The sequence below is a fragment of the Phocoena sinus genome, chromosome 1 (genome assembly GCF_008692025.1).
Source record: "Phocoena sinus isolate mPhoSin1 chromosome 1, mPhoSin1.pri, whole genome shotgun sequence".
Classification (NCBI taxonomy): Eukaryota; Metazoa; Chordata; class Mammalia; order Artiodactyla; family Phocoenidae; genus Phocoena; species Phocoena sinus.
Window position 1 is genome coordinate 169,783,979 of NC_045763.1, and position 26,353 is coordinate 169,810,331.

At 37.1% G+C, this 26,353-nt stretch overlaps 1 protein-coding gene across 2 annotated transcripts in view; it reads right to left on the reverse strand.

Annotated features, from left to right (window-relative positions):
* Positions 1–26,353, reverse strand: part of SPATA17 (spermatogenesis associated 17) — a 191,923-nt gene that overhangs the window by 134,420 nt on the left and 31,150 nt on the right. For both annotated transcript variants that reach the window (XM_032626523.1, XM_032626480.1), the window contains exons 4-5: positions 17,490–17,540; positions 6,039–6,142 (exon numbers count right to left, since the gene is read on the reverse strand). In XM_032626523.1, coding sequence (XP_032482414.1) covers positions 6,039–6,142; positions 17,490–17,540 — 155 coding nt within the window. The remainder of the gene's footprint in view (positions 1–6,038; positions 6,143–17,489; positions 17,541–26,353) is intronic.

The window sequence follows — 26,353 nt, forward strand, 5'->3', positions numbered from 1 at the left end:
TGATATAGATTCATCTAAAAAGAGCAAGTGGAGGTGAGAAGTATAAGAGAGTTAAATCCTTCTCTACCATATTACATACAACTAATTTAAAAGATCTGAGGTGCAAAATCAGGCAATATCAGATCAGCATATAGTTTAGAAACATTCAGTGAGTACAAGAAGAAATAGCAGGACTTCCCTGGTGGCACAGTGGTTAAGAATCTGCCTGCCAATGCAGAGGACACGGGTTCGAGCCCTGGTCCGGGAAAATCCCACATGCTGCAAAGCAACTAAGCCTGTGCATCACAACTACTGAGCCTGCATTCTACAGCCCGTGAGCCACAACTACTGAGCTCACATGCCTCAACTACTGAAGCCCATGAGCCTAGAGCCCGTGCTCTGCAACAAGAGCATAAGTCACCGCAATGAGAAGCCCGCGCACCGCAACGAAGAGTAGCCCCCGCTCGCCACAACTAGAGAAAGCCCACACGCAGCAATGAAGGCCCAATACAGCCAAAAATAAATAAATTTATAAAAAAATAAAAGAAGAAGAAATAGCTAAGAGAAGAAAGTGATAACCATTAGGGACTGGGTAAAATAATGTGGTAAGGCGATTCTTTTATCTAATATAAAACATTTGTTAATAGGTAATATATTTAACAATATGCATGTGTTATGTTGATATATATTCTTCTTTACCATAAAATGGTAAAAGAATTCTAAATTAAAAAAGAAAACTCTAATTTTCATTGATTGTCTCTTTCCCAACTTTTGTACTATGTTCTATTCTTTGCTTTTCCTTCGAGCTCTCTGAAAGACAGTTTTTAGACATGGTTTAATGTCACAAAATACTGACGACTTATATTGTACTTGGCGATTAATGTTTCTATAAACTAAAAACATATATATATACAACCTAATTCATGAAATTTTATATCTGTTTGCTTACTTTGAATTAAAAATAGCCTCATATAAAACTGAATGTTAATTCTGTAATATCATAGGGAGGTATATATTTACAAATATTGGCTCCCTTTTTCTCTATCTTGTCCTTGATAATAATAGCTGCTATTTGAAGAATGTCAATTATATGCTCAATGTTTCCTATACTGCATGTCTCACAAAAATTCTGCAAAGTAAATACTGCTGCTCCAAAGTGTACAGATGAAGAACCCTAATTTCTGAAAGATTAAGTAACTATTTCAAGGTTACAAAACTAGAGAGTGGCAGAACCATGATTTTAATCCCCGTTGATCTGAGTCCAAAGTTAGTGTTCTTGACCACTCATTCTTGAATTTGTTAGCTTAAAGCTTTCATGACGTAACCAAGAGAAATAAAAACATACGGCCATACAAAAACTTGTCTATGAGTGTTCACAGCACCATCATTCATAATAGTCAAAAAGCAGAAACAACTCAAATGTTCATCAACTGGTAAATGGATAAATAACATGCGGCGTATCCATAAAATGGAATATTAGTTGGTAGGAAAAAGGAATATAGTACTAATATATGCTACAAAATGGAGAAACCTTGAAAACATCGGGCTAGGGGAAAGAAATCAGTCACAAAAGATCACATATGATAAGATTCAATTTATTTGCAACATCCAGAATGGGCAAATCTACAGAGACAGAAAGTAGATTAGGGGTTGCCTAGGACTGGGCAGGAATGGGAAGAATGGTAGGGGTGGGGGAGTGACTGGAAAGGGTATAGGATTTCTTTTTATGATGATGAAACTGTTTTAAATTGATTGTGGCGATGGTTGTACAACTTTGTGAATGTATCAGTGCTAACCTCCACAGAATTGTACATTTTAAATGGATAAACTGTATGGTATGTGAATTACATCTCAATAAAGCTGTTACAGAAAAAACAAAATAAACAAATATATCCTTTAAAAAAACCTTTGCTGATGTATGCAAAGACAGGTAAAGAATTATACCCATAAGAATCTTTCTAGCCAAACCAGGGCTACACAAAATCAACATGCTGAAAAACTAATTTGCTTTGATGAATGACAAAGTTACACTCAAAACAGACCTATTGTTACGCACCACTAGCAACCAACAACTACACTGAAGCATTAAACTTGGGGGAGTATATTACTTTTAGCCTGAATTTCTGTCCAAAAAAAAAAGTCAGTTTTCTGCACTTCAAGCTAATAATGTTTTATTTAAGCTACTAATCTGTAACTCTGTAGCTATTTTTAATTTCATTATATAATTTTCTCATTCATAACCTGGAGCAATTTTTGCATATCAAGCTAGATATTACAAAGAAACTTGTCTACCAAATGCAGACTCAGACTTAATCAATTCCATTTAGCTTTGTGATAAGTCCACTCTTGGTTAAAGAAGATATCCTTGTGTGTGTGTGTGTGTGTATATATATATATATATATATATATATATATATATATATATAGTTTTTTACTATTAACTATAGAATAGATAAACTATTTCTATTAATGAAAGAGCAGATAAGCTAAAGTTAAGCCCAGTGTTGTCTGGCCTTGAATTGTGCAACACCATTCTAGTGCAAAACGTATTCTGATATAAAATATATTTTACTAATTTATTTTCTGTAAACGATTTTATCCTGTCCAAAGACAGAGGAATGCACTAGATCTTTCATATGTTCTTTGAAATCCAGAAACTATACATTTTAATGCTTGTTGGTAGAAGTAATTAGGATACATCATAATTGCTTGGATACAATATTAAAGTTTGAAACATAATCTTGAAAAGACATCACATAAAAATATTGCCTTTCTCTACATCTGCGTCTTTATGCCTGTCCTGCCCCTAGGTTCTTCAGAACCATTTTTTTTTTTTTTTTGAGGACACGGGGAGGGGGAAGGGTAAGCTGGGACGAAGTGAGAGAGTGGCATGGGCTTATAAATACTACCAAATGTAAAACAGATAGCTAGTGGGAAGCAGCCGCATAGCACAGGGAGATCAGCTCGGTGCTTAGTGACCACCTAGAGGGGTGGGATACGGAGGGTGGGAGGGAGACGCAAGAGGGAGGAGATATGGGGATATAAGTATACGTATAGCTGATTCACTTTGTTATACAGCAGAAACTAACACACCATTGTAAAGCAATCATACTCCAATAAAGATGTTAAAAAAAATTGCCTTAAGTTAATGTAAAATAACTTTTGTCCTAGGCAAATGCTGAAAATCAACGTGCTTATTGAACAAATACTATATGCAAGTCACTGTACATGGAAAGTATCCTCTAAGGTGGCCTCCAACAATCCCCACTCCAGAAGTCATCCCCCTGTGATCCTCCCCTTTGAGTGTGGGATGAACCTAGTCTCTTGCTTTAAATGAATAGGATACAGCAAAAGTGATAAGATGTCACTTCTGATATTAGGTTACCAAAAGGATACGGCTTCCATCTTGGATGTTTTCTCCTGTTCTCTGGTTCAGTTGCTCTGAAGGAAGCCAATTTCCATGTTATAAGCTGTCCTATGGAGAGGTCCACGTGGCAAGAAACTGAGGTATGCCAGTGGCCAATGGCCGGAGGAATTGAGGCCGATGTGAGTGAGCTTAGAAGTGGATCTTCCCCCAGTCGAGCCTCCATATGAGACGGCAGCTCTGGCTGAGAGCCAGATGGCAACCTCATGAGAGACCTTGGCCCAGGCACTGAGCAAAGCCCTCCCAGATTCCTGATAGATAAAATGATGAGATAATAAGTGTGTATTGTTTTAAGCTGCTTTGGGTGGAATTTGTTATGAAGGAAAAGGTAACTAGAGTCCTGATTCCAATGATTTTCAATGGAAAATAGGATAAAGAAACATGAAGAAACAATCCAAACAAATCGGTTGCATATTCTGCCATGAGAAAGAAGAAAACACTTTATTTCAGTAAAATTAATACCCTAATAGATATTTTTTTAAATGTACCAGACTATTTAAATATAACTATTATGAAAAATGCAATTGAACATGCATGCCAAAACATAGGTGTAATCATGTTGCTGCTCTCCTTAAAAAGGAAGTCCATTCCAAGCTTTAATATGGCCTAAAATGCCCTGGTATGTTATGGTCCCTGCTGGATTTATCCCTAGCCAATCCTTCCATCATGTTCCATGCACCATGTTCCTACCACCCCCAGAGCACAGCCCTAGCCCTTCCCCAACACTGTCGTTTTACAATACCCCATTCCAAGATAAAAATAACAACAATGATAATAATAGCAAAGGAACTACAAACAGTCTAGGAATAAATACAAGAACAAAGAGGGGGTAAACAATTAGGAAATTAATCACTGATGGAGAATATACACCTGAAAAATATATGACCTCTAAGAGAGGTAGAAGTAAAAAGAATAAGTCTGTAATATGATAAAGAATACCAGGCTAAACCAAATTGTCAGCACAGATACACCAGACTCTCTAGTGGCTAGACATATTCCCAGTAAAATCAGGAACAAAACAAGGATAAATGGAAATATCTGTTGAACAGAAGAAACAGGCCTTTCTAAAACCACCTTCCACGTGTTTGTCTCTTTGAGAACCTTCTCCTATTCAGGCATAGGACTTGGATGAAGCAAGTGAGGCCTCTAAAATGTAAAATTTAAGGATACACTCTCAAGGCTGGGAAAGTGCAGGGTCGGCAGCTGCATGACCCTGGCAGTGAGCGCCTCCTTAACTTCTGTGCCTTAAGAGTCTCCCTTGCCTCACACTAGGCCCAGTCCTACTCAAATTCTCCCTCTTGCATCTTCCACTAACTCTTTCCTCCTGACAAGCTCAAGCCTGCCATTTACAGCCAGCCAGCCCATCAAGAGAACTTTGGATTTCTTAGGAAGAAAGTAAATAGCAGCCCCTGTGGCCCACATGTTTCTGAGTGTTCCAACTTTTCTCATTAACTAAATCCTATTCCAGCTTCCCCAAATCTTCATTGTCATTTCCAAGGAAATCAACTTTACAAATTCCCCATACTCAATCTCCAAAGACCAGACTCTTTTATACACACAACATATGCGAGAAAGTTAAAAGTGGGGAAGTCAGTTTTTAGACATTTCTTATGATATATATATATATAATTTTAGGGTCTCAGACAACACCTTTGTCTTAACGACTTAATGTCGATTGTTCTCTCTAGTTCAAAAAACGTTAAGAGTAAAATGAGATAATGTATGTGAAAACTGAAAGTAAAACTATTATGTAAATGTCAACTATGATTCATCACTATTTCCTTTTTATTGAAATCTATTATAAGCATACGTCACTTATATGTTATTGGAATGGGGCAATATTACAAGAGGAGAAGATTAGCTTTTTTTTTTTGGTACACGGGCCTCTCACTGTTGCGGCCTCTCCCGTTGCGGAGCACAGGCTCCGGACGCGCAGGCTCAGCGGCCATGGCTCACGGTCCCAGCCGCTCTGCGGCATGTGGGATCTTCCCGGACCGGGGCACGAACCCGTGTCCCCTGCATCGGTAGGCAGACCCTCAACCACTGTGCCACCAGGGAAGCCCAAGACTAGCGATTTTTGAAGTAATATGAAAACTTAGTACATAGAGCTTTGGTAAAGCTGAATGAATAGTGCTGCAATAACTTTAAATCTACAGAAGACATCGCCCTAAGGCCTAAATCCGGGTGTTATCTTTCTATGTGTTTACAGAAATAAAAACCGACAGTAAAACAGTCCATTTTAATGTGTTCCATAATGTTTTCTTCTTTGAGAGGCAAGTTCTTGCCGATGAACATGTTCTGAGGATTGTCATACTTAAGCCTTCATCTATGTAATCCTTTTACAGATAAATCCATCTCAAAATGAGGTAATTTGACTGAAACTAAGCTATTTGCATAGTGTCAAGGTAGGCCTACTACACACATGAATAATCTAATTTACAGTCAAGAGTACAAGATATTTAAAAATACAACAGCCTCAAATTGTTAAAGAGAATCAGATATCTCTCTTATCAATAAATTTCTGCCTAAAATATCACTTAGTTTTAGAAAGTATTCCTAAGTCTGATAATGATCAACATCTATGGAGTAACCTTTCTAAAACTGTGACGAGTAGGCTAGTGATTATACTACTCACCTAACTGCATCATTGGTCTCTGAAACAGCTTTCAGGTACTCCTTCGAATAAAAATAATTAAAGCAGTATTTCCGAATCTTATAGCCTCGCCATCGCCTCTGAATCTATTGAATTAAATAAAAAGATGAAATATCAGTGAACATTTTTAGTGAAAACATTAATAATTCTTCAAAATCAAGGTAATGATGATGACTCCTACCAAATAAAGTCTTAGGCTTTTCTGCTAATATAACAGTTGCAAATATAGGTTGTACTCATAGATTTATTATAAAATATTATAAAGACAAAAACATACTCTAGGTTACTATAATTTTTTATAATATTTATCATTGTTTTACAAATACTAAATGTGAAATTAACTATTGAAAGATCAAAAATTTGCTTTACCAATTCCTAACTCTTCTGCTTCCTGACCAAACAAATTTTTTGTTTTTCATAACCAACGGGCTTGAAGATTGTATTTCATCTCATTGAAATCAATGTTTTTAATGGACTTTTTTTTTTTGGCCACACCATGCGGCTTACAGGATCTTAGTTCCCTGACCAGGGATTGAACCCGGGGCCATGGCAGAGAAACCACCGAGTCCTAACCACTGGACTGCTAAGGAACTCCCTTTAATGGGCTTTTTAAATTCAGTGCTATCAAAATCTTTAAACAAAATGTTGTCTTGTACCTTCATCATGACATTTTAATACTTCTTTAATAATAACAGTAGGTAACATTTATTGAGCTCTTATTATGTGTGAGGCACTATTCTAAGGGTTTTGTTTGTATGTACGCATTTAATCATTAGAACATTTCTATGAGATATTTACAGATGAGAAAACTGCTGAAAAGAGAAGTTATTCAATTTTCCCGTAATTACTCAGCTATTAGTGATGGATTCAGGAATCAAATTAGAACTCGGGGGCCCATTCTCTAAACCATTGCAATATAGAACTGTGAACAAAATGAACTGCAATTTTCAACGAACAAATATTTCTGTTGAAAGTATCTTTTTCTCTTTTTTGAGATGAGAGGAGTGTTGGTGTCTAAGAAAACATACTTAAGTGGGCTACTAGATGCCTTAAAAGCCCCAGTAATCATAAGAAGAATCAATCTCTCTAAGGTCCATTTTTGCTAATACAACCTCTATTAGAAAAACTCAAAACAAAAATTATAATGTATAGATCCTAATTTTGTGGAAAACCAAAAAAAAACTCAACTTCTTTAAAGGAGTAGAAGAAGAAGAAATAGAAAAAATTGAAAAAAATGTTAACTTAGCCTTGTATAAAGACTTAACTTCATTCTCTAAAATTTTCCAGCAGTTTCCATATATTTATGAATTATTCACATACTATGAATGATTCTTTTTCTGGATATGAAGTCCTTCCAATGTTTTGCAAAGTTAGCTAGGCTAGGAACACACATCTTTAAAATTTATTTTTTCATAGGAAAAGGTAATTAATAAGAGAATGAGCCTCAGTCCATTGGGTTTTATCCCAAAAGCCTATGATTTTTTTACTAAATATGCTGAGTTTAGAATTTTTATAACCTTGAATGCTGGATCTATAAGAATAAACAGGAAAAATATTTTACTTGAATTATGAGCCCTTATTTTTCTCTGTTGTAAAATATGGCCATTTAAAAGGTATTTTACAATCTAAAATATTAAATGTGAAGACCTTGAAGAAATGTTTCAGTCAACCTCCCAATATGAGAATGACTAAAATAACTGAAGTTATGCAAAACCACTTATCTTACTGTTCTTATTATAAGAAAAATTAAATCAGAGAAATTAATTCTGCAAAGTAAAACTAAGTAGAATAACAAGCTAGTGTAACGATGTTATAGAATGTGTCTAAATATTTTTCAAATGATCTTAATTTAGAGCTTAATTATTTAAATAAAGAAAAATTAATTTTTCTAAAGTTCTATACTCAGTTTAGAAACTACCTCCCTCTAATTTGACCAAAACTGTATTATGGCTGGCAAAGAGAGAGGAGGAATTGATACAAAAACCATTTTCCTAATGAAAAAGAATAACCAATTGTACTATGTACATATATATATATATATATAAATTATACATGTGAATAATGACTATTTTCCTGGCTTATTTAATTTAATCATTACAGTATCACTCTGAAGTAGAGGTTATTATTAGCCTTCTTTGATAAAAGAGGAAATTGACACTTAGAGAGCTTAAATAAATGCCTTGGGTCATACAGCTGGTTGGGTGGCTTCACATGAATTTCAGCTTCCTTTTATTGCATATACAGTATTAATTGTATTAAAGACACGAACAGTTGTAAACAAAACTACTGATAGAAAATCCATCATCGGCAATAGAAGTGACTCAGGAAGCATGGGAAAATATTAGGATATCAAATACTGTTAAGGGATGGACTACCTATTACATGAAAACACCACGGAATTTTAAATAAAATAAGATTAAATGTGCCAGAAAACGTAAAAGATGCATGCTGAAGTACTGAGAAGGAAAGACGGAGGATGGTGGTTTATGATTAGGTCATGGCAGAGTAGTGGAGATGCCCACTTGGAGAAAAGAAGTTGAAAGGGCAAACTCTGAAACTGGCTGAAAAATCTGTGCCAGTAGGAAGGGAACTAACAGAGGCCAATGGCATGGGCTCCTTCCCACTCCACACTGAGCAACTAAAGAAACAGCACTAACCACACCCTCAGAGTCCACCATTAAGCTCTCAGACAGTCTTCTAATGCACCAACTCCTTAAACATCTACCCCAAAGCATGCTACGATTCCTTTCCAAGACAAATCCTGGTATTCACAACTGGGTATTAAAGCTCATAACAGGTTAAGGGATGGTTAAGATAACAAATTAAAACTCATCCACACTGAAGTATAATAATCAACGTTTCAATGCCTTTGTTAGAGGGGAGTGAGTGAAAACAGCTGGAAGAAGCTGGGCGTGTGAGTGGGTGAAGATGCCGCCATCCAGTGAAGTAAAGAATCTAAAATTTACTGAACTCCATGAATGTGCCGGGTATTAGGCTAACTGCTTTAATCCTCATGGTAACCTTGTGAAGAGGGCATGATCTCCATGTTAACAATGAAGAAACTGAGGTTAATAACTTGATTAAGGTCACAGGAATACAAGTAAAAGAGTAAATGACAGAGCCAGGACACAAACCCAGCTCTGTCTTATTCCAAAGCCCAGGCTTTTCCCACTAAAACATCTGAGGGATGTACTGTATAAAGAGAAAGAGTGTGTGCAATGCTCTTTAATATAAAACACACGATTTTCTTACATTATAGGGAGCCCAGTTTAACCAGTATCTAATTGATATAAGATACAAATAGCTGAGATTCTACCATACTTCCTGTTATAGGAACAAATGACATCTTAAATTTTGCCCGTTTCCTGTTGATATCCCAGTACTAGTGAATAAACCTAATTTTTTTTTTAAAACAAAGTACTTTCAAGAGGCAAAATGACTTCTGATAACAAAATGACTTTTGATAACTTCAAGGTGAGTGGGTTATGACTTCCAAAAACGGGCTAGTATTCATGTCCTTCAAAGTAATTAGCAACTTTCAGAAGTGATTGGTATAAAACAATTATTGTCATTGATCAGCTCTGAATAGATAATTTTAAACAAAGTCATTGCGTGCTCAGCAGATTACAGCTTGTTAACGGGCAAGTTCTAAATGACCTCTTAAGCTAGTCAAATCAATGATGCATATTCCTCATTAAGTAACATCAAAATGTAAGTGGTCTTATAAATAATGTTTATTTTAAGCACTAAAATAAATGGCAAAACCTTGATATATCAAAAGCCATCTGTTCATAGAAAAGATTTTCTCTCCATTGGGTTTATTATTATTCCTCAAAATTCATAGTAATCTTAATGTTATCAAAAGAGAGAAAAAATGTTTTGGCACCTAAAATTAAAATTAAAACATGAAAGACAAATTCACTGATGATACCCTTCCCAGGACTAATGCTCTAAATGTATATGAGAGCATATAAATAGGACACATCATAATTATACTTTTACTTATTAGAATGTTCAACATTCTAGAAGACTATGCAGTGAGCACAGAAAAGTGGGTTTACTAAATTTTCAAAGATAGGGTGTTTAAAACTAGTAATATCAAAGTTTTCATTCTCAATGCCACTACATTATCATGTCAAAAACATACCTATATATGTTATATATGTTTTATATATATATATATATATATATGTTTATACGTTACTCTAGTGGTCCTCTTGTTATTATAGTCCTTTTTTTCCTTTAAGTGAGGATTTCTATCTGAACTAAAACGTCTTAGGGCACTAATTTCAAGTTAAATCATTTAAAATAACTGCAACAATAAAGGATCAGTTGAGACACCCATGAATACCATTGAGAAAGTACATGTGATTGATCAATAACATGGACAAGGTTTCCAGGGTAAAAGAAATTCTACCTTAAAGAATTAATTACATCTGCAGTTCTTTAAAACTCTCTAAGTTTTAGATTATTACCACTTTTCATTCCTCATAGATCTTTGAAAATGAAAGGAAAAAGTCTGTTGGAACATATTTTTCAAGAGAGATCTCCAAGATACTACACGTTAGCACTTCTTGAAATCTGCATTCATATGACATTGTTCCAGTTAGGATTCTAGATGTGTGAGATGACCCAAAGGAGGCTTTTCAAAGAAATTGCAAGGAATCAGTAATGCTTAGAGAGTTTACCTTTGTTAACTTCCAAAGTCTGTGCCAGATTATATATCCTCATTAGGTTAACTTTATTGAAGACCAGTATATTCTAAGAGTTAATTTATAAAGGGAGAGATCCGCAGTTGAAAAACAGCAGTCCTAGTAACTATTTGGTGGGGCTTCTAAACTTTTAACAAAGTTAAAGTCCTCTTTTCTTTCTACTAATTTTTCAGGGTCCAAAACAGGTACGGCGGAGGTTCAAATACAACCAAATTCAAATTTCTGGATCACAAAAATCTATGTGATCTGCACCTTATACTCCATGCAGGAAAGAAATGACAGATTCTCTTTCATCGTTTGCTACATCCTGTACAAAAAATCCATTTAAAATTGTAGCAAGAACGGTGTTTTACCTGAGGTTATGATAGATGACAAATCCGGATGCTAACAATAGCAATATGTGAAGACCACAGCTCAAACATTCATTTATAAGGTGACGTTTTTCATCCTAAGCCCCATCCAATTCTGCCTACAAGGGAAAGCACGTGACACTGAATTGGGATGTCTCAATTTGGTTTTCAACGGATTATTACTAAATCTAGAATTCCCTGAGTGAAATGTACTACCAGTAAGAACGCTCATGAATTACCCGGGTCATGGGGTCAGGCAACCAAGAAAATCAGAGTGTAAAGCAATAAAATTTCCCTAACAGCTCAGTCGAGGGTTCATATAGTTGCTCTCATCCAGATTTCTGAAGAAAGGAGAAGAAGACTAGAAGTAAAGGCAAGTCTATACGTGACCAGAAATAACAGGAATGTGGGTACCAGACCTCTTGGGTTCAATTCCTAACACTGTCACTTACTAGCTATGTGACCTTGGGAAAGATACCTTTCTGCAATTCCATTTTCTCATCTTTCAAATTGGAATCATTATGATACCTACCTCAGAGAGTTGCTCATGTCAGACAATAGTTAAAATATTTAAAATACTTAGAATGGTGCCTGGAGAGTGGTAACTGCTATGCAATTGCTAACTGTTGTCATTATTATTTACCAATGTTCCTGACTTACCAAGATTTGGAGTTACGTGGTATTGCAATCTTGTTCTTGCATATATGCCTCAGAGACATATAGCTCTCACTGGCGGTTGGTTTGACTAAGGTATACTCAGGTATCTACCAGCTATATCCATTCAGGCTTGGGTAGTAAATATAAGAATCTGGAACCATTCTATTGGGGAAATGGGGGCCTCAAAGACACAGGTGAGGCTGAATGGACGTATCCCTAGAAATGGAAGAATTAGATATAAGACATGTGCCACTCCATACAATAGGCTTCATCCTGGATGTGGTCAGCCAGTAAACAAAAGCCATAACGAAAAAAAAATCCTAAATGTCGAGAACCATGAATCCAAGTACTGGAGAAAAGGAACAAGTAAAAGACCTTAGGATGGATGAAATAATTCCACTAAACTGCACTTTTTTTTGCTACCTGTGGATATTTATAAATGGGCTTTCTACACATAAAGTAATTTTGCGTTTCGTCTTTATAGTATTAGAAAACTGATTCTCCAAGCCCTGTGTTTGGAGGGTCTGAAGTGACACCCAAGTGCTTAAGTAGATGCTCAGTAGCATCAGAGATGGAGGGTCAGTTCTGCGCCAGGCTGTAAAAAGATACACAATCGTACATCTAGATGGAACAGGGAGAGAAAGAAGTTGAGTAGATGAATCAACTCATGACATTTGTATAAGATACTAAAAGCTGTTCAAAGAGTGAGAACTGCAAAAAAAAACTGGGGGTCAAATTTAAATGAGATCCACAGAGCAGCAGCCAAGATGCTGGAGGAAAAGCAGAACCTAACCTGGAGTAAATTCAAACTAAAGACCAAAAAGGCAATAATGTGTCTGTCACACGGAGAAACGGGAGGAACAGGGCCCCAGGAGCTAAGATAAAAATTTACTGAGCAATTTATTGCTGTATTAATTGACTGTCACTGGCCTAGCTGCAACTCAGTTGCAGGGGTTTTGTACAGGCACACTGTGGGTTCTGACAGCAGCTGATATCATCGCAAGCCTCCTTCAAGCTTGTACCTGGTATAACATTTTGGCAACGTCACAAAGCTCATGAGGTCTTCCATTCACATATGAACTGCACTGACCAAATATTACCTTCCCATGTCCAGTTTATCCACACCACCTAGCCTAGTCGGGCACTCAAAAAAGCCTTAAAGATCTACCAGCAAAGGCTTAAATAATTTCCATCAAGGCCGCCAAGGGACCTAAACAACTTTTTTACTCCTTGTTTAAAAAAGCATGAGCCAATGTTCATTGATTTATTCAGGGACATTTATTTAACAACCTAGTATAAGCCAGGAACTGTAGATACAAAGATTAAGAAGATAGGATTCGGGCCCCAAGAGACTTACAGTGTTTGGGGTGTGGGGGAGGGTGGACACAGGCATGTAAATTAGTAAGGGTAATAAATTGTTACAGGTTCTACAACAGAAGTATGTTGATGGTAAAATAGGGACATTAAAAAAAGGAGAGTGATCAATTCTACACAGGTAGGGGGATGGTAAAATCTTTAGAGAAAAGGTGACCTTTTAAAAAATAAAGGCAGCAGATCAAGATATGAATATCTACGACATTAAATAATCACATACATATAATTTATTCTTCATTATACAAAAAGTGACATCTATTTAGGAATGTAGCTACAAATGAAAATTTTAAATTCCTTCTCTTTTCAGAAATGCTCCACTAGCCTCTTTGACAATTGAATATAACTTGTCATGCTAGGAGTCAATAGTCAAATACATAATTTGCAATTGACTCAGTATATGAGGCAGAGTAAGACAAAAGTTTTTTATTTTCTCCTGTATGATTTAGGTGCATATATAAGAATATATCTGTCTGAATATTAGTGGCCATATAGATTTCTGGTAGTTATCTCCTAGAAATTCTTCCACCTGTACACTCACTGCCACCCACATTTTAATCACTTAAAGGGTAGCTCTTTTGAGCAAAGTTAAGCTCTTTTAAGCAAAGTTAAGCTCTTTTGAGCAAAGTTACTTCATAGCTTAAAAACTGAAAAGGCAGAGCTGTGGCTAGTAGAAGTAAAACTTCAGCTGCTGGTATCAAGCTGGGGTTGTAATCTTCAGATGTGTATGCCATGAAGGTATGTGGACCACACATTGGTCTCTTCAGCCTCTCATTCCCGCAGAGACAAATTTTCAGAGCACCATCTTGCAAAAAAATCCACTTACAAATAGATTTGTCCAAGTCCATTACAAATAAGTTCAGTTCCAGTCATGTGATCACTCAATGCTAAAAATTAATCTTTGTTAGGTAATCGCATCAGCCTCTGTGCCAGCAAGCCTCATTCCTGATTCCTCATTACCAAGTTACCAAATTAACTCATCCAAACCTCTGAAGGAAGTCTTTGAACATCTTTGTAGAGAAGGGTTTCTATTATAAATTTCCCACAGTAGTATTTACATCTCCACAGAGCCTCGCAAAAACTCCTGAGTGTCTTTAGCGGATCATTTCAACCTCTATGTAATGCTCAAGTCTTCCTTCCCTTTGCTTTAATGACCACTGCATTCCCACCTCTACTGTTCTCTTCTGGAATGTGTCAAATAAAAAGCAAATATGGGGCTTCCCTGGTGGCACAGTGGTTAAGAATCTGCCTGCCAATGCAGGGGACACAGGTTCCAGCCCTGGTCCAGGAAGATCCCACATGCCGTGGAGCAACTAAGCCCGTGCGCCACAACTAGTGAGCCTGCGCTCTAGAGCCCACAAGCCACAACTACTGAGCCCGCGTGCCACAGCTACTAAAGCCCGTGCTCCGCTACAAGAGAAGCCACTGCAATGAGAAGCCCGTGCACCGCAACAAGGAGTAGCCCCGCTCGCCGCAACTAGAGAAAGCCCACGCGCAGCAACAAAGGCCCAATACAGCCATAAATAAATAAATAAATAAATTTAAAAAATAATAATAAAAGGAAAGAAAACAAATCTGGACCTAACAAGGAGAGACTTGATTTGAAAGAATTACTGCAAGAAAGAGCGGGTGAGTGATTGCTGCAGCGATGGAGGTAGACTATTGCAATAAGGAAAATCTTTGACCATAAGATTTGCAAACATGGCGAAACTTAGGCAAAAAGAGTTTTCCTTTTAATAGGAAGGTGTGAACAAGGCTGGAAAGAACCTGATGTGGGGAAGTGGGATAAAAGGGTGGCATAATCATATAGGAGATCTGAGAATGCTTTTACCCTGAAGCCCATTCTCAAGAGGAGGTACTAAGGAGATGCCGTATGCTGGCTAAAGTTCAGGGACCTAGGGGAAGGAGAGAAGCTTAAGCACAGTTTGGTTAATAAACATGTTTTTTCCAGTTGACCAATGGAGACAAGCAGTTCATCTAATCATTTGTGAGGTTAAAAAAATGGGAATTTGGGGGACTGTGTCTGGCCTTGTCATAGGTAAACAAGGGGCCATCCACAGCTAAGTCATATGGGGAAGGGTGGGTTTCTTTGCAGTAAGCTGTTTCCAAAACACAAAAGAGTTGGGGGGGAGGGGTTTAAACTATGCTGTTTTCTAGGATCACAGGTCTTAGGGAGAGTTCAACATTGTCCGCTGATTTTAAGCAAAGATGAGGTAACCCTGGGCAATACTATTAGGTGTGACCGAGCAGGACCCTATGGGGCCTTCCCAGAACTGACCCACACCCCGCGTCCTCCATCTGCCTCTTGTCTGTAGAGAAGTTTTAGCCTCCTAGGCCTTCCCCAAGTTCCAAAGAGTAAATTTAATCAGAGAAATGAGAAAATGCAGAAAGAAAGGAAAACAGTCAAGCAAGACAAAATAATAATAGTTTAGCCATTAAACAAAGTTAAGGACCTTTAGTTCCTCCTCAAGGACTATAGATAATATTCTGAGCCGTATGCTTTGAGCTGTTTTGCAGATACTGAAACCACCACCAAGCAGAAGAAGTTAACTGTATGTTGCCTGCAAGCACGGAGACCCCAGGCCGGTTGGAACCGGAAGGTTGATGATGTTGACTCCTGATGACCTCACCACCAACCAATCGGAAGAATGTTTACTAGCTGATCACACACCCCACAATGCCCCTCCCTCACCCTGTCTTTAAAAACCTTTCCCTGAAAGCCTTCAGGGAGTTCGGGCCTTTTAAGCACTAGCTACCGGAAACCCTTGCTTGGTGCCTGAAATAAATGCTCCACTTTCCTTCACCACAACCCGGTGTCAGTAGATTGGCTTTACTGTGTATGGGCAAGAGGACCCAAGTTTGGTTCAGTAACGTTAGGAAATGTAGCTTTTAGTATGATGTTAGAATAAGTCAAAAACACTGCCTTCTCAATGGCTTGGTTTGATATGAGTTTCTTAGATATGCCCGGTCAAGGTAAAAGGAATCTTAATGATTCAAGCCAGATCAGAATTCAATACAAAATTGGGGGCTAAATAATAAACAAGAAAATGCATTTTTCTAACCCTGGCTCCTGTGCCTCTGTCTCCCTTGGTGACCTACAGTGATCTATGGGAACGTCTAAGCCTCCCTCCATCAACTGCTTTAGGTCCTCCGTCATCTATTGTTTTTTACTTTGCAGACGTATCTGACAAAGGGCATGCAGAAAAGAAAAATATCTAACACTGTTTTAGGCTCAGAGGTTAAATCTTTGGCAGAGCTGCACAGAGAATCAGAATCTCCTAAATTCCCAGACTCAAGCATTCCCGTTAAAAGAGGAAAGCCACATTATTTTCTTATATTACTGGAATTCTAAGAAAGGTAAATATAGACCAGTGCATCTGGAGTATCTGCCTCTGGAAAAGAAGCAAAAAAGATCTACTTCTTCCTCTTCTTTTTTCCCCTTACACTACAGAACCACCGAGAGGTGGACAGATACTAGAGATCTGCCCTGGGCTGGGCTCCAACACACTCACATCTGCATAGGAAGGTCCCTTCCCAAAGCAGTGTAAGTCAGCAAAATAACGTTAATTCAACTTGCCTTAGTTCAACACAGGACTTTCAGAAGGTATTTTACTATCTTTCTTCACCCAAAATAAAATCCGTTATTAGCAGAAGCAAGAATTAATAGATTAGTGAGAGAGAATATAATAGGGTAACATTAAAACACAGGTTTTAAGGACGTTAATGAAATTCACTTAAGTAATTTCCCCATTTATAATAGCTTCACAATTAAGCTAAAATCATATTGTCTGATACTAAAGAAATTATACTTTTGTCGTGGCTCTTCCCCAAATCTCAGCAGAAACCAAGGAAGCCTCATAATCGCTAAATTCAGCTTCCTATTAGGCAAATAACACATAAAAGTGAACACAGAAATGATAGAAATAAAACTTCTAAGCTGGAAACTGACTTTATTACTGTGAAATCATATGAATAATTTCTAATTGATTTGTATTGGGCAGGAATCTTCCAGAACCATGCTCATCTATTTATCACAATATTTTATATGACATATGGAAACTAATACATTGCTTCATTAATATTTAGTCTTTCTCTAGTCATGGCTCAGAGATATTTAACATTCTAAAACATAAGCATTGATAATTACATGTTTTACATTTTACTCTAATTTTTAACACTGCCAAAACTATTTAGTACAACTAACTTTTTAACTATGTACTCTTTTCTCTCTTTCCATTAGCATATCAATCAAATTTGCATTATACTGGTTTGCTCATTTTATTAAAAGCGAATTCAGGGCACAATTGACTTTTCATTTGTTTAACAAGTGAAGAAATATTTACCCTGACAGCCATTGCATTGTAGAGATTCATCTTCATAGTGTAATATGCTAACTGTGAATCGAGAAAAAAAAAAGATGGCATATATTTTAGTTTTACACAAAGACAGTGCAGCCTATTTTTACATATAAAAGATAAGAATCTTTATACATAATACATAATAAGAGTTCTATGCTTAGAAAAATGAAATCAAACTTTGTATTGAAGAGATAGGCTTCCTAATACATAATGCAGGCTTAACCAGAAAAATCTATGGTAGTCAAACTAGGAGCTAATGGAGATATATGACCATAAAATGCTCTCCACTGAGTTTGATAATCAATGGTGCTCTACTGAGAATAGAATAACAAAGCAGAAATATTCACAAGTGCTGGTGACACGTAGTATTGTATGATTTATTCACTGGGGTTCTTTTAGCCAAAACTCACAGAAACATAAAAGGAATTCATATTTCAAGACGTCTGGTTTAATGAAAAATTCAAAGAAATGCTGTCTTCAGTCGAAATCGTTCAAGGATATGGATGCAGTGATGGAGCAAAATTGTGCCTTCCAACCATCTGTACGAAATGTTACGTACTTAGCTGCCTCCTGAGTAATCCTTGGGAATTTTGTTTCATTTAATATTCATTTTAACACCATAAAATCATAAATACAATGATATCATGTTACAGCAAATCCCCTGACATAATGAAGACTTCCTAAAGACTTGGCTTCTTTCTAGTAGAGACACATTTGTCTTTTAATGCACGAATCTCTGTGACAGCAAATAATCATTTAGCAACATAGCTTATTTCAGTGAAAATATTGCTTTAAATAAAACTTCCACATCTGCTCTTTCAATTAAAAAGACACAATTAACATAATTCATAACATAATTCATGACAGTACAATAAACATTGAAATACATATTTTTTCCACACAAAATACACCTTTATCCATTTTATTCAGTCAAAACTCATCAGACTAATATAAACTTGAACTTAGGTAATAGGTGTTGTGTTTCGGCAAAAATCAGAGATAAGTGCCTTAGCCTTTTATATAGGGGTTTTCTTCCTCCCTGCAACAAACAGGAATTCATATAAAAGGGTTTCACTGTAATTAGTATTGTTTGAATTGCCTGATCTGATCCACAGCAAATTGTCTGTGGAGAGCAGCAGGGCTAGATTAGTTATCAACAGTCTGAGCAGTTAGTAAACAGTTGGCTGCAATGTGCTATTTACAAATGAACACAATGATGTTACTTCATTTTAAATTCTCTTTCTTCGTTATGGCAAGCAAGACATAATTCTTGGTGTTTGAGGTCAACTTAAAATATTTACTTAGAGTATTTCTTCAAGGCAAATATAACCAGTAAATATTTTTACACAGAAGAAACATATTGGAAATTATATATTTGAGAAAGTTGGGTTCAGAAAAAGATACTGTTTCTTATCTTTTTTCATATTGCTGTTCAGTCAGCAGCAGTGAGCATTAGCGAGCTTTCAAGCCACAGACCTGAGTTCAGGTCCTGACGTTGCTCTTACCAGCTGTGTGGCTTGAACAAGTTACTTGAAGTCTCCCAGTCTTGACGTCTAGCCTTACAAAATGGGACATCACATACTCCATGGAGTTCTTGTGAAGAATAAAATGAGATCAGGTATTTAAGGTGCTTGGGACATAGCTGATGGTCATTAGGAAAGGGATTATCACTGTTACACATTTTGCGGCTAAAAGTATGTGATTTAACTATAAGTAAAATTCCAAACGGTATAAGAGGTTAAATTTTATTCTGAACAAAGAAGACATATAGGTTTGAGCCTAAGAATTTTGAATTTTATAGTTAAAAGGTGGGAAAGCACTTTGATTCCAGGTTATCGTTCTCATGTGGGGCACAGACAGATGTTACATTGACGCTCAATTCTATAGCCCAGATCCGAAAGCACCACAGAAACATCTGAGAAAACATTGTATGATCCACTTCTATGAGGTACCTGGATTAGTCGAATTCACAGAGACAAAAAGTAGAATAGTAGTTACCAGGCACTGGGGGAAAAGGAGGAGCTAGTGTTTAGTGGGTACAGAGTTTCCCTTGAAGATGATGGAAACGTTTTGGAGATTGTTAGTGGTGATACTTGCATAACAATGTGAATGTACTTAATGTCACTGAACAGTACAGTTCAAAATAGTCAAAATGATCAATTGTATGCTATATATATTTTACCACAATTTTTAAAACCACTAAAAAATAATTTGTGAATGTGAATCATGCATTTCCATAAGCTATCTATGAGACACATTAGATACTTTGAGATTTTGTAAAATACTGTCTCTATGTTTCTATTCTGAACAATGATGATTATTTGTTATACTAATATTTGTTCTTTTGGTTACATGAGTAGTTAAATTATAATTCATACTAAAACCCTTGTTCTTAATATTATTTTCCAGGATTCTGTCCTAAAAGTTTTTTTTTTTTCTTCCATTCCATGGAGTTGGATAAGCAAATATATCACAGCTACTAAATATTGATAACATATCGAAGAATGACAGACGATAGTAATTCATCTGCAGAGAAAAATCCCCAAATTTTCCTTACTATATATTAATTTCCTATTTTATCATTAAGGTGCCAAGTCTATTTTAAAGAGGAAGACTAAAGATCTGGGGTGAAAATCAAGCATAAAAGATGATAGTCTCAATGTAATGAAAACATGATGTTCAATTATAGATGTTTCCCAACTATTTGTTGACTAAATGAAGGAAGGGGAAAAGAGAGGGAGGGGGAGAAAGAAAAGAGGGAGAGAAAGATAAACAGAATTGATATGTTGCATTTAGAAAAGATAGAGTAGGAAGAATTACTGGGATGAAAATCGCATTTGAACACTAAATAAACCACTTGTTGGCCATATGGCCCTTGTCATGTCACCTAGCTCAATTTTCAGAAGGCTTCTGAAATCTTTTCTGGAAGTTGTATTCCTTTTAAAATCGATTTTCTCAGTGGTCAGCATCCATGTGGACCTTTTGGACAGGGCTGCTATTCAATGGGATTGAACCGTGATATCGATGGGAGCATGTCTTGTGTGTGAGTTTCCGTTTTTTCTACCAGGTGAATTACAGTGCAGGGGCAGGGGTGGGGATAGGTTAGAATCACTCTCTTAGAGGTCAAGTGATATTCAAAGCTCACTGCACCAGGTCCCAATTTTGTTCTCCGATCATCTCCCACCACGCTGCTCCTTTAAACCTCAATCTGATCAAATTATTATCTTTTCTTCTTCACGTCCGTGCTCCTACTACTCGCCTTGCCTAAAACGTCTTATCATCCTTTTCTAGCTGTCCAAATCCTCTGTGTCCTGCTGTTCTCACAAGCATTTATAGGAGAAACCATCTTTTCTCCCCCAGTCTAAGCACCAGCAACTGGAAGAAGCTGCTGGCATTCTCTGGGCTCCAGTGGATACTTTCAAACCATTTCAAACCAGTAGGAAGTACTCCTTTAGAAGCAACAACAACTACCACGACAAAAACCCAAAGAACAAAAAACCTCACTGTTTACTCTCAAGCTTTTCACATTTATCACTCTCTCTCCCTTTGGTGTTGTCACCCGTCCTCAGGTCTCTAGGTACACTCTCCTTTCCCCTCCTCGCCTCCCCTGACCTACTCCAATAATATGTTCTAAGCGTTTTGGCACCAAGCTAAAGGTCTTATTCTTCACCACAACTCCTGCCGTATCTCAAGGCTTTCTAAATTCACATATACAACACACTCAATTACCTGCTCTCACTATTGCCTGCCTTTCCCAGTCACGATGACATCCACTTCCCATAGCCATGTTCCAGACCCTGTGAACTAGTTTCTCCTCTTAAGTCTTAAACTCAGATTGCAAATTCTTCTCCTTAAATCCCTGATAGCTTAATTTCTATTAAAGGCTTTTCCACCTAGTAGACAGATCTAGTACAGGTATGTCCTTCTCCTCAGTTTCAAGTTCCTTCTTCACATATGTTTATATACAATGGCTACATTGATAGTTTGCTAATGAACATATCATAAATTAACTAATCTTTCCATTATTGTTGAGCATTTAGGTTGGAAACCAAGAAAACCTGAGTTTCAAACGGTCAATCATCTTCAAAAACAGAACATTTAAAGTAATACATATTTATAATAAATTTGAGTAATACATCTATATGAACTTGACCAGATCAACTGGCTTTATTTGCTAGACTGGGCAATACAGAGGAAATATTTGCATTAAAGTGATGACTCTGGAAACTCGAGAAGCCAGGCACATATGGATAACAGATCTGGGGAGCCTGCGCCTTTGTTATTTTACACATCAGTGCCATCCTCATTTCATAATTTTGAGTATGATCATTAAAATGATTTATTATCAAATAATCATGAGTATTTTGTGCATATGCTTTGCCTTGTTCGCTGGCAACTGATACCAATCTGGTCGTTATCAACAGCTGATTGTTAAAATAACCTTCCGTCTTCTACACACACACAAAATTAAAAGCCAATTACATTATTTTTCACCGTTATTATTAATGTAATCTTTAAAAGCAAGTAAACTAATTCTAAATCATATTATTATAATGAAAATATGTTAGCAAAGTTTTAAATTTATATTAGAAAAGTCAGAGTCTTAAGTTATCCAGCCTTTGGTATTTATTTAAAATGTCAGATCCTGAGGGGAAAAAATAGATTATGTTTCAGTTTTCTGCTCTAACACTGAAGAGTGATAAATGTTGCCTCATTAACATATAACTGAATTGGAAGCCTTATAAAGAGATTTATAAAAAGAGTTGGGCTCATAGAAGGAACATTCATTTATCTAATGAAGAGAAATAAAAATGTCCGTACAAGCAACCATGGCAATCTCATCAGTTTAAAAAATAATGACTGAAATTTTATGTATTTTTACTATCCATTCAAAAACAAACCTGCTGGTCTTTATCATGACAACGCAAAATGGGATTTGATAGCAGATGATATCCTTTGTTCCATTTAAAGTTAATAGGATTTCTTTCCATTGTTACTCTTTCAAATGCTAATTAAATATGAAAACTTTGTGAGAAGAGCAGTAAAATGATAAGCAGTATATAAGTACTGTGAGCCTTTTCAGCAATAAATTAAATTATTTTTATAATTTGAAGAATAACCTATTTTTAATGAATATTATCGTTATAAATTAATCAGTTCTACCAGAGGCTATTAATATACTTTAACAAAAAGTTTTAACCAAGTTCTGTTAATGTGGTGCCATATGTATGTTATTCACCAAATGATCTCAATTTAAAAACATAACACTGAGCTGTTTAGAACTACAGTTATATATATTTTTTCACAATAATGCATATAGAATTAATCACATATATCAGGGTAGCTGCTCTCAGAGTGTGGTGACTAAAAATAGTGCACTTGATATTAAACATCATATAAACTATATAATGGGGAAATTGAAAAGGATAACAAGATGCATACAGCTGTCCTATTAGGTTATATTGATGAATTCACTCAGGTAACACTCAAAGTGTTAGTTTTCCGAAAGAGGGAGATGAAATATTTGAACATTTTTCTGGTACTATCGTCTACAGAAATAACTATTTTCACTACACCATTTATGAAATAAAGCAAAAAGTGGTAAGGACAAGCTATATAGAACATTATACAGTTGAAAACAAGAAGGGGACCAAAACAGTAGGACCATTTGAGTATCCAATGGGAAGCGCAGGTTGCAGTAAAATCATAGCAGGAATTCAGCAGGTCTGGGATGCACGTGCATTGAACACACACACCAGGTGTCTAGAAATCCACTGTTAATAAAAAAGAAGAATCAGAGCACATCCTCACTAACAGGAAAGGTTTTTGAGGTTGTGAATCAACAGTCCTCGGTCCCTACGACGGACAAATTTGGGTTATGTTGCCAGATACGGCAGCATTAAAGTCAGCAGGAAGACCTGAATGGATACTGAAAATTAAAATAAACAAAAACAGTAGTCATCCAGGAAGCAGAAAAGAATCAAATCAGAAAAGAAAACCGGAATGGCTCTGTTATCGTGGGTTAGTGAGGGCACCATAGTGGAGAACGCATAACACTATAGGACTGGATAAGTTGACTGGTGTTGCTGTGAGAATTATTTAAAAGCTGGATAGAAATATTCTGGTATAGTAGAATTTTGAGGGAGGCTGTCTAAAAATACAGAACTTATCTAAAGAGATCCTAGGACTTCTGACTTTCCACGGTTCCCTTTGTTTTACCTTTGCCACACGTGAGACTGTTGATAACTCCAAGTTTTCTAACAGTTTTCTCCTCTGCTTCCTGTGATACTGTGTCTCTGTTTTTCTGTTTATTATCTACCTGTAACTCCCTTCCTCTGCCTAAATCCTACTAATGCATTCCACAAGCCTCAATCCTTGGCCCTCTGCTCTACTGTTCAGATACTTTTCCATCAGGTAGAAAATCCTGCCATCTTATAATGATGGCTCTAAAACCTTTATCTCTAGCTCTGACTCTTCATCTAAAAGTCCTCTTTAATAAGCTTTTGTTCAGTGCTAATTATAACGTGCCAGACACTCTTCCGAGAGATAGCAAAATTGCCGTACAAGACACCACCACATGGAGGTGTCCTAACATCATCACAAACTCAAAATCTCACAACATCTTTTTGTAAAAGCTTCACTGAGTGTCCCATTCAGAATGTTTTCTTATCAACACCCATGCTTTTGTTGTCATTACAACCATTAATCAGCTTTGCTGAGATAAAAATGCAGCTATCTTACTAGCTTATAAGACAAAAAGTTCATTTCTTACTCACATTACACGTGGGCTAAGTTTCCCTGTGGCTATGGCTCACAACACATGGCTTAGCCCAAAATCAATGAGATGGGGAGGAATCATTATTTTATGAGGAGGCGGGTAGGGAAGAGTTTTTGGCACACGTGGATACCAATCTACCAGCTAGGTTGACCATAGAGAAGTCTTCCGACTTATATCCCGGTGAGTTATTAATTTATCCAGTTAGCAAAAAATTCTACAGGCTTTCTATGTGACATTTACTGTGATCGTTTGAGATATAATAAATAGAATAGTCATTGCATCTCAGGAGCTCCCAAATAAGAGATGTAAATAAACAAATGGGTCACAGCGACACAAACACCTACAGGAGTAAAGCATGAGGAAGGCACACCTAATATCTGCAGTCTCCTACCATTCTATACTCAGCCTCAGGAGATCTGGAAGGTTAATCTGTAAATAAAGTCTTGAAGGATGAATAGGGATTCAGACCAATGGGAGGCAGGTCAGAGTGAAGAATGGCATTCCAGGCAGAGTAAAGAGCATTTGCAAAAAACCTGTAGGGCATGGCGTATCTTGATATAGCATGGAAAGTGGTTTAACGTGTCCAGAGTATGTTTATACAGGTTTAGCAAGAAGTGAGGTTAGATAAGCAATCATGAGACTATGAAAACGTGACATGTCATGTTGAAAAGTATGAATTTTGTGCTGTATGCTACAGTGAGGACGGTGGGCATGGGAGTGAAACTATCAAGTTTAGGTTGGAGTCAAGAGATTTTCTGAGGGACAATGCAAAGTATTTGATGACTGATAAGGGAGAGGGGGTGGGGAAAAGAAGGTGGTGGGGAGTCAGGGATGACTGTGGGTTTCCAGCTGAACGGTTGTACCATTTACCTGAATAAAGGACCTCCAGAGAAGACCTTTAGTATGTACTTAGCATATGGATCTGCAGGGATCAGGAACTGAGGCCCATCATCTAATCACCCTGAGCCTCCATGTCTCCGCCTACAAAATGAAGAGACAACACCTGCACGTTCGACTTGACAGACTGTTACTGGAAAATATGAAACAATGAATGTAAAACATGTGTTTAAACAAGAAAGTCCTTTAGGGCTTCCCTGGTGGTGCAGTGGTTGAGAGTCCGCCTGCCGATGCAGGGGGCACGGGTTCGTGCCCCGGTCCGGGAGGATCCCACATGCCGCGGAGCGGCTGCGCCCGTGAGCCATGGCCGCTGAGCCTGCGCGTCTGGAGCCTGTGCTCAGCAACGGGAGAGGCCACAACAGTGAGAGGCCCGCGTACCGCGCAAAAAAAAAAAAAAAGTAAGTCCTTTAAAAATGTAGGAAGTTATTTTATTAAAGTCACATTCAGCTCCTTACCAACCTGCCGCTGCGCCTCAAATACTCTGAGCCATCTAGATCAACATCCTCACCATTTCCTGTGACACCACGCTCATTCCCAGTTTCAGACCTTCATTCACGCAGCTCCTAACCGAAATGGCCTTCCCTCTCCCCAGGCTATAGTCTACTGATGCCCCGAGGTTCAGTGCAAGTCTCACCTCTTAGACTTTTGGAGGTAACATTAACTTCTCACCTGAGCGCTTATTACTTGCCTGTGTGTGTTTGGTGGGGGTAGTGCCTTTTAAATTGACTTTCCTTTTTAATTAATTTATTTAATAGATAATATATTCACAGTGTTTAAAATTCAAAAGCTACCAAAGAGTTTACAGTAAAGTCTACTTCCTACGCTTATTCCTCAAGTTCTCTTCCCCCCAGGCAGTTAATAACATCAGTTTTTGGTGATCCTTCCCCAGACAAGCAAATTAAAATCAGTGGCTTTCAGATTATGCTCTGGTGGCTCAGATGACAACAGAGGCCACAGGGAAAGAGACCAAGCAGTTCTGTTTCTTCTGATTCTAAAATAGCTGCACTGATTGTACTTATTTTACATACAGGGCTAAAAATTTTGCTAAATTTTAGTAACAGCAACTGTTACTAAAGTTTTAAAATTGCTAACTATACCATTCATTTTGTAGTCTAATATATACTATATGGCATTATTATTATTATTGTATTCATATACAGCTGTTAGGCAAAAA